The sequence below is a fragment of the Nerophis lumbriciformis genome, linkage group LG06 (genome assembly GCF_033978685.3).
Source record: "Nerophis lumbriciformis linkage group LG06, RoL_Nlum_v2.1, whole genome shotgun sequence".
Taxonomy (NCBI): domain Eukaryota; kingdom Metazoa; phylum Chordata; class Actinopteri; order Syngnathiformes; family Syngnathidae; genus Nerophis; species Nerophis lumbriciformis.
Genome location: NC_084553.2, coordinates 35,062,985 through 35,080,808, shown reverse-complemented (window position 1 = coordinate 35,080,808; position 17,824 = coordinate 35,062,985). Strand labels below are relative to the sequence as shown.

General features: G+C 39.1%; 1 protein-coding gene across 1 annotated transcript in view; it reads left to right on the top strand.

The window, feature by feature from the left end:
* The window catches only part of syt9a (synaptotagmin IXa), a 104,128-nt gene that overhangs the window by 26,002 nt on the left and 60,302 nt on the right, over positions 1-17,824 (top strand). Inside the window, exon 2 of the mRNA XM_061964207.2 lies at positions 5,002-5,503. Coding sequence (XP_061820191.1) covers positions 5,002-5,503 — 502 coding nt within the window. The remainder of the gene's footprint in view (positions 1-5,001; positions 5,504-17,824) is intronic.

Below are 17,824 nucleotides of genomic sequence, written 5' to 3'. Positions count from 1 at the left end.
TAATAATAATTAAAAATATCAATGGCATATCAAATACAATTTAAATAAAAATTGAATGCCTCTTTTCTATTTGCAGCCTTCTGAGGTAAATATCAACATTAACTTTTTCCACGGGCTAATACATTAGAAAATAAAATTACAATGAATAAACCAACCATTCAGGACTTTAAACTGCTCAGTTTGCAACACACTGATCTAATCTGATGTGCCCAAGCTAGATACCTGCCATCTTTTCTTGGATGCTAGTTCATTAATGTCGGGGCTCAGGCTTTGAGTTGAGGCATCTTTAATTATCGAACGAAGGTGTTCATCAGTCATTATACCTCGTAGCCCACCCGGACCACAATCTCGTAGTCCACCCGGACCACAGTCTTGGGGGTGTGCACGTCTACTTTTCATACATTCCAACAACGTGCCGGCCCAGTCACAAAGTGTGTGCGACCTCTGTACATACACATGCAAATGCAAATGCATACTTGGCCAAAAGCGATACAGGTTACACTGACGGTGCCCATATAAATAACTTAAACACTGTCAGAAATATGCGCCACACTGTGAATCCACACTAAACAAAAATGACAAACACATTTCGGGAGAACATCCGCACAGTAACACAACATAAACACAATAAAACAAATCCCATGCAGCCCTAACTCTTCCGGGCAATATACACCCCCCCCCCCCCCCCCCCCCCCCCCCCTCCGTGCGTCGGTTGAGGTGGACGGGGTTCGGGGGGGCGGGGTTTGGTGGTAGCGGGGGTGTATATTGCAGCCCGGAAGAGTTCGGGCTGCATGGGATTCTGGGTATTTGTTTTGTTGTGTTTATGTTGTGTTACGGTGTGGATGTTCTCCCGAAATGTGTTTGTCATTCTTGTTTGTTGTGGATTCACATTGTGGCGCATATTTCTTTTTTTTTTTTTTTTTTTTTTTTTTTTTTTTTTTTTTTTTTAATATGTCCTGTCCAGCTTCTCAGGCAAATCATATAGTTGATGTAGATGCCCATGTCGGCTGTTCAGATTTACTTTACAAAAGAGAAGTGTAGGATACTTCTCTTGTTGCCTTATTTGTATTTGACTTTATTAAATGTATTTATATTATCATTTAGTGCAGCCGGGCCGGAGCAGGAGGGGATAGAAAGAGAAAAAAAAAAGAAGACAGAGGGGGAAATTGTGGGGACAAGAGGGGGATTAGACAGAGAGACAAAAACAACAACAGCAAACAACAACAACAACAACAATAGAGCAACATCAGCAAATATGACATGTACAAATATGATGGTAAAAGTAATAGCAAATAAGCAGTTAGCGAAAAATAAAAAATAATACAGAAATGACAATGAGCATTATTACACTACAAATGGATCAATACAAATACCAATAGAAATAGCGCTATTGATAATGAACAATACCAATAATTTACCTTTATTATCAACAATACAGTTGTTTAAATGCAACAATACATATACGTAATGATAACTTGAGATACGAAAGAATGCAGAAAAATGGAGGGGGAGAAAGAGAAGCAACCTATTAACCTTGTAGATTGTTATAGTCACAATAGGTTAAGCTTTGTCAGTGTGCCATGTGTTACACCCAGTTTACCCTAGGGCAACAACGTTAATATATGTTTGATGAAACGTAATTATGTGCATGAGTGTAAGTATGCATATGTACTTGTATATGTACAGAATGTGTATATGTGTTTGTACAATGAATGTATATGTACAGAATGTGTATATGTGTTTGTACAGTGAATGTATATATGTGGCGCATATTTCTAACAGTGTTAAAATTATTTATACGGGCACCGCCAGTATAACCTGTATCACTGTTGGCCAAGTATGCATTGCATTTACGTGTGTGCGTGCAGAAGCCGCACATATTATGTGACTGGGTCAGCACTCGCTGGACTGGGTGAAAAGCGGAGGTGACGATGTTTGGGAGGGGCACTGAAATTTGAGAGTCTCCAGGGAGGTTTGGCAAGTATGAAAATTAGCGAATTGTAAATAATCCAATGTATATACTCTGATGATTAACTTGTGTGATGACTGTATTATGATGATAGTATATATTTGTACCATGAATTGATTTACGTGGACCCCGACTTAAACAAGTTGAAAAACGTATTCGGGTGATACCATTTAGTGTTCAATTTTACGGAATATGTACTGAACTGTGCAATCTACTAATAAAACTTGTCCAGGTACACCCTGGACAAGTCGCCACCTCATCGCAGACCTAAAATAATATCTCTCTGCTCCATAGAGTGGTACATAAAATAACTAAGATTGCAAAAATTATACCAATTATTCATGTCACACACAAATCCTTGAAGCCTTCAAACTATTGTCAACAGTAAATTAGTTAAAGTAGATAATTGGTTCAAATGTAATAAATTATCCTTAAATATAAATAAAACAAACTTTATTATATTTCGTTCAAATAGAAGCTGTAAAAACTTTGATAAGATACTGATCAAAATAAATGGTAAAGCAATTGAGAGAGTTGAGAGCACTAAATTCCTTGGTGTTGTAGCGGTTGCTTTAAGGACATAATTCATCACACCTGTTTACTTGACGTTGTCGTCATTATTCACTGCCATTGTTCTATTGTGCACATAACAATTTTGTTCTTGTTTACCATTCATCCGACCCCATAAGCGACACGCGGTAGAAAATGGATAGATTGATGGATATGCAGTTAAGAGTGAGTAATTCGGTACGGCCCCTTTAAGTGACCGTCAAGAGTTTTACCCAAAGGTGGGGGTTTGTTGTGACCGCCATTTTGAGTCGCTTTATGTAAAAATATATTTCTGCTCTTGGTTTGAATGAACAGTGCACACGTTTGTGTGTCAATGATATTTCAAGTTGTCTTGCTTTTGCGTTACAAGCGCAACAGTGTATACATAGATGGATTTTTCGAAAGCCATATTGAATATTTAATGATTACATTATCTAAATATTTCGGTCTACCCTCAAAATCGAAGTACTTTCTTCCTCTTAACTTAGACTTAGACTCAGACTTAGACAAACTTAAATGATCCACAAGGGAAATTGTTCTGATTGTTAAGACTCTCCTAATTCTGTGTCAGACTCTATTTGAACCACAAATAAACTATTGCAATGTCGTATGGTGTAACATGTATCCCAGTTATCTTTAAAAAATGGAGATTCTTCAGAAGAAAGTCATACGTGTTATATCGTGGGCAAACTTTAATGCTCCCTCAAATCCTCTTTTTTATGGGTACAATCTTCTGAGGCTTACTGAGTGCAACAGATTCCACAGTGCTTGTATTATATATAACGTAGTGTACGGATGAAATTCTAGACTCTGCCAGCTCATTCCAGTGACCACTCCTTCTCATAGACAAAACACCAAAAGTAAATCTTTATTAAGAGGGAAAAATCGCCTTTTAAAGTGTACAGGCTTTAGTATAGCCTGTAGAGGCCAGATGATCTGGAATGAGATTGATAGCTTTATTAAAGAATCGTATTCTTTAAACATTTTTAAAAAGCAATTTTAAGCAAAATGTATTGCTACGTTATGCTTAGTATATTTAACACACCCCACATGGCTGAGGAATTCATATTAGTCGCATAATTTTGGTCTTGACCTTTCTCTGTATGATGAGATTATCACAGATCTTCAAGATGCAACTTTTTAATCAAACTTGAATAATAGCATATCAAGACTGATTTGATGGATTTAAATATTTGTTCTTTATAAATGTCAACCTGTTGGTAGGTTGGTGTGGAATTGTAAATGGGTATTTGGTGGGTAGATTTTGAAATGAATTGTTTTGTACTGTATTTTGTATATTATATGACGATTATATTTTAACTGTGGGTCCCTGTCCATAAAGTGTGCGCTTCTGGGGATTACCTCTTTGCAGAACGGACTCTGATATTAACAAAAGAAAATATAATGTAATACAAAATGATCTCTGTCTGTAAATAAATAAAAATAAAAATAAATAAATAAATTAGGATTTGATGTTTCAATAATAATTACATCTTGGAAGGTGGGCACCCTGCTTTATCAAGCCCACAATGTCTCCAGAGGGCTCAACTGTGTACTCAGCATCCCAGGTACACCGCCCTCTTTGCCATACGCTCCATGTCCCTTAGTGGACTCTACATGGAATGGGTGTCCTAATCCCTGATCGAGGTGAATACCTGTCCCCATACATGTGCCTTTATTTTGTTGCCTGGTTGTAGTTGGTCCGGCAAGTGCTGCTTTTTTCAACAGCATTTGACAGTCTTAAATGTCTGTTGGAGGGAGTGGTCCCTATAAGGTAGTTACTGCTACAAATCCCCTGCATTCCACTTCTACTGAAAGATGGTGGTCTTCCAGTCATTCTGGACTGCTTCAGCAGCCAGGTCAGAACATTTTTTTTTTCTTTCTCGTAAACCTCTTTAACCCCATTTACCCATGGCACTGTCAGCTCCGCAATGTAAACCAGCTTTGGAGACCACAGGACCTCTTGCCGGAGTCTTGTTGTTTCCACTAATTCTGGGGGAAACAAGCTTGCACACATCCAAAAGTAGTCCAAGTGAAGCAACTTAACAATTTGCAGTCATGTTGTTGTTTTGATAGAATATACATTCAATGACAGCAGATGCAACCTATGCAAATTGCTATTAGCTAACAACACCTAAAGCTATTGCGCGTGCATGTGTTAAGGTTAGTACGTAATAACGCCATTACGTACGAGAAGCAGTAAGAGGGGGGGATATCTTGTGTAAAATACATTGGAAAGTTGGCGCCCTCCAGGCATCTGTGTAAATGTTGCAAACAGCCCCTTTAAGTGTTCCTTGTGCAGGGATGAGGAGGGAGGTGTTGTATGGGTGGGGGAGTACAGATTATTACATATATAATAAAAATACAGATAAAGAATGCACCCTGTTGGGTCTGTTTGAACACTGCTCCCTTTGCTCTCACATTGTGAGTACACATGATTGTCACAGAAAAAAAACAAAAGTGACGCTCTTCTTCTTCTACAGATGTGTCGGTGAGTCTCCTGTCTCTGGTTGTGACAGCCTGCGGCTTGGCTCTATTTGGAGTCTCCCTCTTCGTCTCCTGGAAGCTTTGTTGGATACCATGGAGGGAGCGTGGTCTATCCCCCACAACCAAGGAGCCCCACGGTGGGCACCTCAACCCGGCGATGAGCCCTCTGCCCTCCCAGCCTGCACCAAGGCAGCCAGTCTACACTGCCGTGGACCCCCCAGCACACAACCGCCGTGAGTCGTCACACTGCTCCATCGCCAAGGAGCCTGCTCCTATGGAGTCAGTTGTTTCTGTGGAGGCTCCAGTTACGCCTGTATCGCCTCCCCCTGTGGTCCTGGCCCCACCTGAGGCAGCCATGAAGATCAGTTACACTTCTCCAGACATTCCACTCGACGCCCAGCAGGAGACAAGTCGGGAAAACGGGGTTCACACCAACCCACGCATTCAGAGACAGACGACAGAACCTTCCTCGTCTGGGAACTCCATGTCAGAAATCGGGTCAGTTATTTGTTCACCATTATCATGGGATGTTCTTCATATATTCTTAGGGGAACTGCAATTTTTTTGGGTGGGGGGGATTTTGCTTATCGTTCACATTAATTAGGGTAGACAAGAAGACAAACATTTTTTTTTAATTTTTGCATTCTAATATGTAAAAATGCAGCTAATGGGAGCAATCAATTCTACCTCTAAATCACTGTAAAAATGTACTCAAAAATCGTCAACAATACTTGATTTACGTCTCCTAACATGTTTATTAACCACACTGTAGTGACATTGGTATTGTAAGAGCAAACACTGAGGAAATCTAGTTCTAACGTAGTAAGACATCGGCGTGCTACGGTATTAGCCGTAAGAGCTAACTACGGAAGCTAGCTTCTACATTAGCACAAAACACGTTTGAATTTGTAATGCACAACACTGCGATAGAACACCAATCTGTACTGACTGAGAAACATGAACAATCATATTACAGTATCTGTAAAATATTAGTCCACATTTCATGTTTTGTTTGTACACAGCTCGCCAGACAGCGTATGGTGTCTGTCATGATACACGCATGATGTTCTGTCTGTATCATGAACAATATGAAGTGTGACTTACTCGATGAACAGTGTATGGTTGGTCTAGCTGGCAGGTGACATTTTTTGTTTGGTTTATTTGGGTAAGCACTCTATTTATGTCGAAATAGCATTGCTTCAAATTCCACATTTGTACATTTGAGTCACTTTCACCTCATTCTCTCAGCTTCCGTTTGCTCCAACGTCCCACTCTTCCTTCGTATATATATATATATATATATATACCAACACTCAGAACTGCAATAAACAGAGCAATTGAGAGGAGACACAAACACGACACAGAACTATCCAAAAGTAGTGAAACAAAAATGCATATTATCAACAACAGTATCAATATTAGTTACAATTTCAACATAGTGATTAAAAATCCCTCATTGACATTATCATTAGACTTTTATAAAAAATAAAAAATGAACAATAGTGTCACAGTGGCTTACGATTGCATTGCATCTCATAAGCTTGACAACACACTGTGTCCAATATTTTCACAAAGATAAAATAAGTCATATTTTTGGTTCATTTAATAGTTAAAACAAATTTACATTACTGCAATCAGTTAATAAAACATTGTCCTTTACAATTATAAAAGCTTTTTACAAAAATCTACTACCCTGCTTGCATGTCAGCAGACTGGGGTAGATCCTGCTGAAATCCTATGTATTGAATGAATAGAGAATCGTTTTGAATCGGGAAAAAATAGTTTTTGAATTGAGAATCGTATTGAATTGAAAAAAAAAATTGATTTTGGATCGAATCGTGACCCCAAGAATCGCTATTGAATCGAATCGTGGGACACCCAAAAATTCACAGCCATAATTGTGAACGATAGGCAAAATTCCCCAAAAAAGAAGTTCCTTTTAACCCTAGCGTTTAACGCCATGAGTTGGAATCATCTGAAATTTCTCATACAATTTAAAATGCCCCCTAAAACACATGTTGTAACTTTACGGTTTTTAGCTGTATCACAACAAAATTGGGTACTCACCTTTAGGGGACTGACAAACACTTGTGTGTGAAACTGGTTGAAAAAAACATGTCCCCCATCAAGCAAAATGTCTTTACATGGGACACGGCAGCACTTAACAACTTAAGGCCTGATTTACGAAGAGTTTGCTTGGACTGAAACACGTGCAAACTTTATAGCTTACACAAAGTTGATCTACTTTACTAACCTCATGCGCTGAGGATTGTGTCCCTTAAATGAGCAAATAGGGGAGAAAAAGACATTCACCGTGTATGTCTTCATGAACGTGCAGACTATATGTGGATTTCCAGAACGCCCACAATACTGGGAGGAGGAGATGCAAATATATTCAATGCAATGTGATTCATCAATCCAGAAACTGTTTTGCGGCCGCTGTTTTGCGTCTATACTTATCACGTTATTCATGTAAGTGCAAACTTCCACAGTTACGCACAAATGGTTTTCCGCACATTTTTGGTTAATTAGACTTTTTATTTAAAGCTATTATCTATTATATTTCCCCTGTATTTTTTTTTTAATGTCTTTGAATACACATTATTATTATTATTAAAACCCACTGTAGTGAACAGATAAATGGGCCGTTAAGAGATTTGCTGCAGAACTCCAGAAACAGAGTCATGATCATTCGCGACAGAAGACTGCGTGCACCACATCGCTGTGTGTGAGTCGAGGCAGCCAGCAGGAGTCAGATAGCTCACAAAGTTGCTCGACTGAGGAGATCACACAGTAATGCCACTTTTTAGTAAGGGCTTCATTATGTCTCCCATGCAGCAGTGTGACACAGAAGTGAAAATGAAGAACAACAAAAAGATAAATGGCCACTGTAGGGGCCAAAATTAGGGTATTTTAGGAGTAATGTTTGTGGGGGGAGTGTCTGCTGGGTTGAGGGTGTTACTGGTCACATGGGCAGGGGTGTGGTTGTATTTTTCACTCGATAGGAAGTATTTAAGAATGAGCATTCACTCGTGTCAAATTCAGGAAAAAGGTAATAGGAAACAGGAGAGACGTTCTATATTTTTGTTTGCGCTTTTAAATTTTTGCCATAACTCTTTATTTTGTATAATTCATGCCACACTTCAAATATACTCCAGCATAAATGCGTAACTTCAAACTCAGAACCCACGTACGCCTTGAAGTATAATTCTGGTTTTGACGTCCCCTCCGAAGGAGGAAGCAGCTGCGTAGTTGGATCAAAAGAGACGTCGAAGACGTTTTGCTGAACCAAAAGTTGCTTTATTACAAGCGAGCGTCATTTAAACAGGTCTGCAGTACCCGGAGGAATCTTAGTCAAAAAATGGAGGATTCCCGCTTTGGAGAAGCCTAACCATCAGTTTATATATTCCTTCTTTGTCTGTTTGGGTGTACACTAAGTCTAAACAGTACCACCTGACTATAAAAGGATTGATTGATTAATTGAGACTTTTATTAGTATGTTGCACAGTGAAGTACATATTCCGTACAATTGACCACTAAATGGTAACACCCGAATAAGTTTTTCAACTTGTTTAAGTCGGGGTCCACTTAAATTGATTCATGATACAGATATATACTATCAGATATATACTATCATCATAATACAGTCATCACACAAGATAATCATCAGGGTATATACATTGAATTATTTATATTATATACAATCCGGGTGTGGAGGGGGGACGGGACGGGGGGGGGGGGGGGGGGGGTTTGGTTGTTATCATCAGTCATCAACAATTGAGAACAGAGAAATGGATATTGAAACAGTGTACGGTACGTCTGACTTGGTAGGATATGTACAGCAAGTAGTGGACATAGAGAGAGAGGGATCAGAAGGCATAAGTAAGTATCTATAAGTATCTACATTTGATTGTTTACATTTGATTATTAACAATCCGGAGATGTTTGTGTGTAAGTTTCTGGAAAACAACTGCTTTAAGTCATAACTTAAAGGTTGCCGTTTGAACTAAACAGGTAGTCTCCTCTCAAGGATATGGCTATCACTTTTGCATTCCGAAGTCCCAATTAGGGCCTCGTTCCTACAAGAAGTGATCCAATTCATCTGCGAATATCAAACTAAGTGGCCTTATTTTATCATGTGCTCAAACTGAAATACCACTCAAACTTTATCCAAGATGACTATGAACATTCACCGTATGTAGAACATAATATGAGTTAATTAATGCACTTCAGCCTCTCAACAACCACCAGGAAATGTGACCGCAACAGCCACCAATAGTTTGTGTGCATTTGTTCCCTATTTCCTTACTATCGCAACCAAATTACTTTAGAAAAATTATTAATTATAGTTACTTGTTACTTCACCAAAAAGTAATCGTGTTACTTACAGAAATACTCTTTAATTACTCGGGAAATTAATTAATACGTTACTTTTTTTTCAAAACTTCATATATCTGGCATATGCAGTTGAGAGACATTTTTAAAAGATGGGGCCTGTTGCCTAGTGACGTGTGACATCATCGAGGGTTTCAACGGAGCTGGGTTTGTTTGTTTTAGCAGTTAGCAGCGATAGTTTGTCCGCTCTGACGCCAGCTCTGTTAAATCCCCACCGTCATTCTGTTGCTGCTCCGCCATGCAGCGAAATAGCACAGACTTTTTTGAGATCTATTGATTCCGCTCCTAGTCATGTAATAAAGTAAACAATTAAGTAAACACTGTGGAATTTCTTGAGCTTTGCCTTCCATCAATACCCACAGATGCACACAAATCCCACAAACCTGGCCCCTGTTTCCCCTGCCCTCGAATCAGCTGGCATTTGACACAGAACCCCGTATAAGCACATGCACTATATTGCCAAAAGTATTTGGCCACCCATCCAAATGATCAGAATCAGGTGTTCTAATCACTTGGCCCGGCCACAGGTGTATAAAATCAAGCACTTTGGCATGGAGACTGTTTCTACAAACATTTGTGAAAGAATGGGCCACTCTCAAGAGCTCTGTGATTTCCAGTGTCTTCCAACATGACCGTGCACCAGTGCACAAAGCAAGGTCCATAAAGACATGGATGACAGAGTCTGGGGTGGATGAACTTGACTGGCCTGCACAGAGTCCTGACCTGAACCCGATAAAACACCTGTGGGATGAATCAGAACGCAGACTGAGAGCCAGGCCTTCTCGGCCAACATCAGTGTGTGACCTCACCAATGCGCTTTTGGAAGAATGGTGGAAAATTCCTATGAACACACTCCACAACCTTGTGGACAGCCTTCACAGAAGAGTTGAAGCTGTAATAGTTGCAAAAGGTGGACCGACATATTATATATTGAACCCTATGGGTTAGGAATGGGATGGCACTTCAAGTTCATATGTGAGTCAAGGCAGGTGGCCAAATCCTTTTGGCAATATAGTGTAGCTGCCCGGCATATGCTTGTATATGATTCTTGAATTTTGGACTTCCAGAATCAGCATTTGGGTCAACTAGGTAAAATTTTGTCTGGAAACCTTTGACAAGTTGACCTCATGTCCGTCTGCACCCATTAGGACGTTTCAAAGTATAAAATACAATCCGCCTTGAAGACGGACTATTTTATTTTGAAAGTAAACCGGATAATTAATTTTGTGTTGGTGCATGACTTCCTGTCCCACACAAGCAGATTTTTGCTGAATTTCTCTGCCGTGTTGCAGCAACCGGCAAAAATAGAAGCTCTGCGTATATTTAGCGCAGGGATCCAGAACGGCAACGCCATGACGGTACCGTACTGCAGGCATGACTCATCCTGTGGAAATCCGTGGTTAGGCCAGGGTGATTAGAAAATAAATACTAACTAAATATACTGCAAAAGAAGGCACTTATAAAAACTGATGAAAAATACATTTACATACAATTATGCAAGGCTCCAAAAGACAAATTCTAATGAAATAATATGTTTCTTTAATAAACTGTCAATAAAATTTAAATGCAAGTAAAAATACAGCTTTACCACTTTGGTCATAATTTTTGCGCCGTGAAACTTCTCTATGACTTTAGCGCTAGACTTTTTCGGTTTGTTTGGGATTGTCATTACTGCTACGAGTGGTGGAAAAGTGTATTAAACCTAAATAGCACTGCGGCCGACCACAGCTGAGAAAGAGATACTTTTTGGTGGCCCTCTACGAGGCGCTTGTGGCCCTATGGTTAAGAAACACTTGTGTGTGTGACTTAGGACCACTTGTATTCATCGTTCTGTCCAACGGGAGGTACAGGTGAATATTGAGCAAAAACAAGGTCCCTTTCAGACTACCGGTAGTTTAAAACTAAAACACAATTGTATACAAGATGCTTAAGTAGGGGGTCCCCACGCCATCTCTCTATCAGTTTGGGCGTCCCCTGATTTATTGACATAAATATGAAATCTCCATATATAACATTTTAGACAACGTCATTGACATGTGATCCAGTATTTAGAAATAATTCACAGCGTAGTAGAACCTTAGTAGCCTGCAGAGCTAAAGCATCTGAAAAGACCACATTCGACACATAGCGTATAGGGGCCACACAGCATTTTCCCAACGATTGGAATAGATATACGTGTAAACAGAGACTTCACATACACCCCTAAACATGGAAGAAACTGGTTCATTTGGGTAATCCATTTCATTAAGGGCCATACTCTCCAATTTGTGCTGAAATGTTTTTTTATACGCTTGAAGTTAGTCACATTTTTCATATTTAGATTTTCCCATCCAGGTTCCAGACATGCTGACTCCGCGTAAGTGAGGCACAAGTGCGTAAAGCTGTGAATGAATGCGGTTCCATTACTAATGTGGCTGAGTTTGCCCTGGCGCCTTTTTTGTGGGCTCTGTGAAAATCATGGGACATGGAGTTCTACTAACACTTGAAATTTGTGTAAAAGATAACACTTTACCTTTGTAAAGGCCGTATCAATCCGGGCAGTGCTTAATTGCCATGTGTACGTGTGTCGTCAATGTGATATAGTGTGTATGCAAGCGCAACAGCCTCTACTTCGGTCTGGATGGAACTCCGTAGAATAGGTGACATTTTGTTTCACTTGTTATTATAACCACCCTGATGTATGTGATGTTAATCCTTCTGTTTAGTACAAATGTTTCTGAAGCCCTTAAGAGTCAGGGTGGACTTAAAAAATGTTTGCGTGTGTTTGCGAGTTGACAGTTCGATATTAACTGTCAAAAAAAATCAATTAAATCAATTGATAGACACTACATCATGTATGTATTTTCGATTAAATTGTCACATCGTTTAATGATGGAATAACAGTTGAGATGAAATTGCTTTATTATTGAATATTCCGATACCAGTAATTTGGTACCGGTACCAAAATGTATATCAATACTTTGATACTTTTCCAAATAAAAGGAACGACGAAAAATGTCAATGTTGGCTATTGGCTATTGCACTCAAATAACAATTTTTGAAGGTTAAAATATAAATTAAAGGGCATTAAACACATTGGGCTTTTCTTGTTGCACTCAAAGAACAATTTACCATCTTGCATACAGTATAGTCTGCCATAATCAAGGATTAGATTAGAATAGAATAAAAAGCTTTATTGACATTATATTAAATGCTTTATGGTTTGTGGTTGTCACTCCGGGTCTGTGCTTTAAGGAAAATACAATTATTAGTTACTAATAAAAACAAAACTATGGATAAATGTACACAGATAAGCCATGTAGCTGGTACAACACATTTGTTAAAAATAAAACACAAATTGTAGCAATTTGTTCCAAAATTCTGTCATTTTACTTGCATTAGCTGACGCTAGATAGACGGTCTTAACTCCGCTAATATTTGGCATCAAACCAAGCAGCTGTGTGCGTGTCTATGTATCTACATGTGCACAGAAGGGGAGCTGGTTAACTCATGAGAGTAGCGTACGGTATATGTGTTTGCGAGAATGACAACGTGTTGTCTGAGTGACGTCAGTGAGTGAGGGGGCGAGTAAAAAGAGAAAGGTTGCGCGTGCACTGCGTAGTAGAGTGATGAACGGGTCCGGCTGTGTCCTGCAAAACTAATAATGAAGCAACCAGATTGTCAGGGATCAGCGGCCTCGTCATTCTGACCCGAAAGCGGAGCTTAGCAAAGTGAAGGGTGTTGCCCCCGACAAAAACATTGACCCTAGAAAGAACGTCTGCCCTGTGCTCCTCTACTACTGTCTGCACCGTAGCCGAACAGCAGGACAGGTGTACTAACTACATTATTACCTGTCACTCTCTAGAATTCCTTGTGCCGATCTGAATGCTTATTATTTCAATGTTTAGCTAAGTTTGAAGCAAAGGTGGTAATACTAATCGCCACATTTGACGGGGCGTGTTTTTAAGCAACACTTCCAGCGCGCCGCCTCCCTGTTTAAAGCGTCACCTTTATAGTTAGTTTTGAAGCCCAAATATCTCCATATGGCACTTCACGCACCCTCTTAATCAACCAGTAGAAATGTCGTTGTAAGCCATTCTCCCTCTCCAAGATGTTATAGCTTGTATGCACTTTGTGTGAGCGTTTTGACACACTCAACATTATGCGCCTCTGCTCTGTAGTCAATCGTCGCACAACAGTATTTAGATGAAAGAACGGTACCGGTATTTTTCAAAGGCAGTATAGTACCAATTTCAATTAATTCAAGGCGGTACTTTATTTGTACCGGTATACCGTACAGCCCTAGTCCAAGGATGTCCAAACTCGGCCGATATGTGCGGTCCCTTTCCGCTGTGGTCGCTCTCAATGTGCATTTAGTTTTTTGATAATTCATTCAGAGGGGTAATATGGGCTTTTACCCTCATCTCAATGAATGTTTCCAGGTCATTAATATATATTTGATAGCTTTCTGAAGGTCTCATTGTATTATGTGTGGTGTGCACCGCATTCAAACTTCAAGTGCAATATAATATTTCACCTTTCCGGGAGCACTGGGCTCAGTGCAGCCTTCGAAGGGCGTAGGAGCAAAGTACTTAAGTTGATAAGAGAATACGTGCAAACCAGGCTTTGACAGGGAATGTCCACATCAAAGGGTTGCTCCACTCAAAGTGAACATTTTGGATGAAGGCGCGCAGTGACACACTTAAGTCGAGAGGCAGAGTTATGTGATGCTAGACTTAAGGAGTGGAAGCGTACTGACTGTGTCTTGTTTTTAGATCACCTGATATTAGTTATGTTTTTGTTTTTTTTGCAAATATATTTTATTGAATTTTACAGTTAAAATCACATTTGACAGTCATTCTTTGCTCACGCAAACCCTTCATACAGGCACACATCCACTCATACACACTCACATGCACACTTGAGGAGAGAGGTGCATTTGAACTTTAACAACTCAATGTTTACAGTATAGACATTATTAGAAAAAAATACCCAGATATTGTGTATATATATCCATCCATCCCGCTCTGGCTCAGGATCACCAGGCTATCCAGACCATAGCAAGATGGATGAATATTCCTCGGCATCAAGGATCTTCTGGGAGTGATCACAAGATCACCTCCCGAGGACCTCTCCACCGTTCACACTTAAAGGGGAACATCATCACCAGACCTATGTAAGCGTCAATATATACCTTGATGTTGCAGAAAAAAGACCATATATTTTTTTAACCGATTTCCGAACTCTAAATGGGTGAATTTTGGCGAATTAAACGCCTTTCTATTATTCGCTCTCGGGAAGCAATCCGCCATTTTCTCACTTTCGTCGGTGTGTTGTCGGAGGGTGTAACAACACGAACAGGGACGGATTCAAGTTGCACCAGTGACCCAAAGATGCGAAAGTGGCAAGAAATTGGACGAAATTTGTTCAAAATACGAGGCTGTGGGGAAAGCCGACGAAATGCTCAGTCGTTTGTTTTGCACACTTTACCGACGAAAGCTATGCTACGACAGAGATGGCAAGAATGTGTGGAAATCCTGCGACACTCAAAGCAGATGCTGACATCAACTCCAAAACTGAACAGATCAGCTTTCAGGAAAAGAGAGCGGATGAGGGTATGTCTACAGAATATATTAATTGATGAAAACTTTATTCATTACTCGCGGTTTTACGTAAATTATTATACATAAACTGTGTTTACCAATAATTTAGCTTAAAAACATTTATTGTTTTCAATCATTCGAGTACATCCGGGTAGTCTTGTGTAATGCAGTATCTTGTGTCAATTTAGGTATGGTTAACCTGAGTGCTGAAATCGTGGAAAAATATATGTTCTTAGCGTGCCTGAAATGGGCTGTCTGCACTCTCAAAGTGCATGTTGTTGCCAAATGTATTTCATATGCTATAAACCTAGTTCATAGTTGTTAGTTTCCTTTAATGCCAAACAAACACATACCAATCGTTGGTTAGAAGGCGATCGCCGAATTTGTCCTCGCTTTCTCCCGTGTCGCAGGCTGTCGTGTCGTTTTCGTCGTTTTCGCTTGCATACGGTTCAAACCGATATCGCTCAATAGCTTCAGTTTCTTCTTCAATTTCGTTTTCGCCACCTGCCTCCACACTACAACCATCTGTTTCAATACATGCGTAATCTGTTGAATCGCTTAAGCCGCTGAAATCCGAGTCTGAATCCGAGCTAATGTCGCTATACCTTGCTGTTCTTTCCGCCATGTTTGTTTGTATTGGCATCACTGTGTGACGTCACAGGAAAATGGACGGGTGTATATAACGATGGTTAAAATCAGGCACTTTGAAGCTTTTTTTAGGGATATTGCGTGATGGGTAAAATTTTGAAGAAAACTTTGAAAAATAAAATAAGACACTGGGAACTGATTTTTATTGGTTTTAACCATTCTGAAATTGTGATAATGTTCCCCTTTAAAAAAGAAGAAAGTCACAGGGCTTGATCAGATGCAAAAAAAATACAAAATAAACAGTCACAAAAAAAAGCAAGTAAACAATGACAAAACCATATAAAAAGTGACACAAAAAAGCAATAGTAGTGTGGGATCAATAAAAAAATAATAACAATAATAAAAAAGGAATACAACTACAAAAAAGATATGGCAATTTTTTTTAAATTTTTTTTTTTTATGTCTATAAGTTATGATTCAATATATGTCAGTAAAGGTTTCCAGGTTAGGTCCCATTTATTCATATTTGTAGAGTTTATAAATCTTATTTTTTCAAGAGTCATTACATTCACAAGTTCATTTAACCAGTTCCTGAAGTTGGGTGCGGATGGGGTTTTCCACTCTTTGAGAATTAGTCTTTTGGCCAAGACCGTCCCGAGAAGCAACACAGCTGTAATATATTTTGGAAGCTTTTGTGTTTCTGAAGACCACCCAAACAAGATTATATCCCTGTCAGGGACAACCTTTCTCTGATATACCCCCGAGTAAAAGAAGAAAATGCTGGACCAAAATGATTGAATAATTGGACTTTCCCAAAACGAATGAGACAGTGATCCTTCAGCAGATATGTATCAGGATAAAATTTGTGTAATAAGACTTTGGAGTAATAAAAACGATGAATCACTTTAAACTGCATGAGCCTATGTTTGCTGTTAATTGAGCAATTGTGAATTTGAGAAAGTGTCCATTCCCATTGCTGTTTGGGTATTGTTGTTCTTAGTTCCTGTTCCCATGCTCTTTTAACACCGTCTGCTAATGTCATGGGCATAATGAAGCAGCTGGCAAATTTGGTGATAAGCTTTTTACTTGTGGGTGATAAATTAGTAATTCTAAGAGAGAGTGTTTTTCATTTACCAGCTGAGACTTTGAAATGTTTTCTTGAATAAATGTTCTTACCTGCAAATAGCGAAACCAACTGGATTGGGACAAAATGAATTTGATTCGCAATTACTCAAATGACGCAAGACTGTCCTCGAAGTAAATGTCTTTTATGCATTTAATTCCATTTGAGTACCAGTTAAAAAATAATCTGTCTGTTATCGATGGAATAAATGCATGATTGGGACACATTGGTGAATACATAGTTACATTGGCAATATTCAATTGTTTTTTAATTTGAGAAATAATGTTGATAGAATTTCTTACTACTACACTATGGCTTGTTGATTTGATAGAAGTGACTGGTTTAGTAAAAAGTAGAGATAGCAATGATGTGTAAGGTTTAACTAATGACTGCAGTTCCAATTTAAACCACAAGGAAGCATAATTAAGTGATTCATTATTTGGGAACCCCATCTTCCAATAGGTCAATTCGTTCAGATTTGATGCCCAGTAATAATTTTTGAACATTGGAACACCCAGTCCCCCTTCCTTTGTAGATCTGAATAAGTGCTTTTTGGATATTCTGTGTTTTTTATACCCCCACACACAATCTAGTACTAAAAATTCAAGTTTTTGGAAGAAATCTGCAGGAAATAGAATTGGTCTCACGCCGCGATGCAATTCAAAACTATCCGATATTACATTATTGGTTATGACATATTATTTTGGTGCAAAATAAATTATTTTAACCCATTTAACCCAAATAATTTGAGAACATGAAATAGATAAGCCCACTCAATTGAATCAAAAGCTTTATGAGCATCCAGAGTACAACAAGTTCAATAATCTCCGTACATTGCCGAAAGAAGGTCTGTCCGGGATGAAATCGACCTGGTCCTGATGAATAATTTCTGTTATGTGGTTGCTTAACCTTGTTGCAAGTACCTTAGTTAGAATATTATGGTCTAGATTGAGCAGGGAGATAGGCCTAGAATTGGCTGGATCGAGTGGATTTTTTCCCTTTTTTGGTATTATACATATATGGGCTTCATATAAGGAGCTTGGAAGTTTGTTGTTTAAGGAAGTGTCATTTAACATTCCAAGTATTATAGGGGACTGTATTTCACTAAAAGCTTGATAAAACTCCGCACCA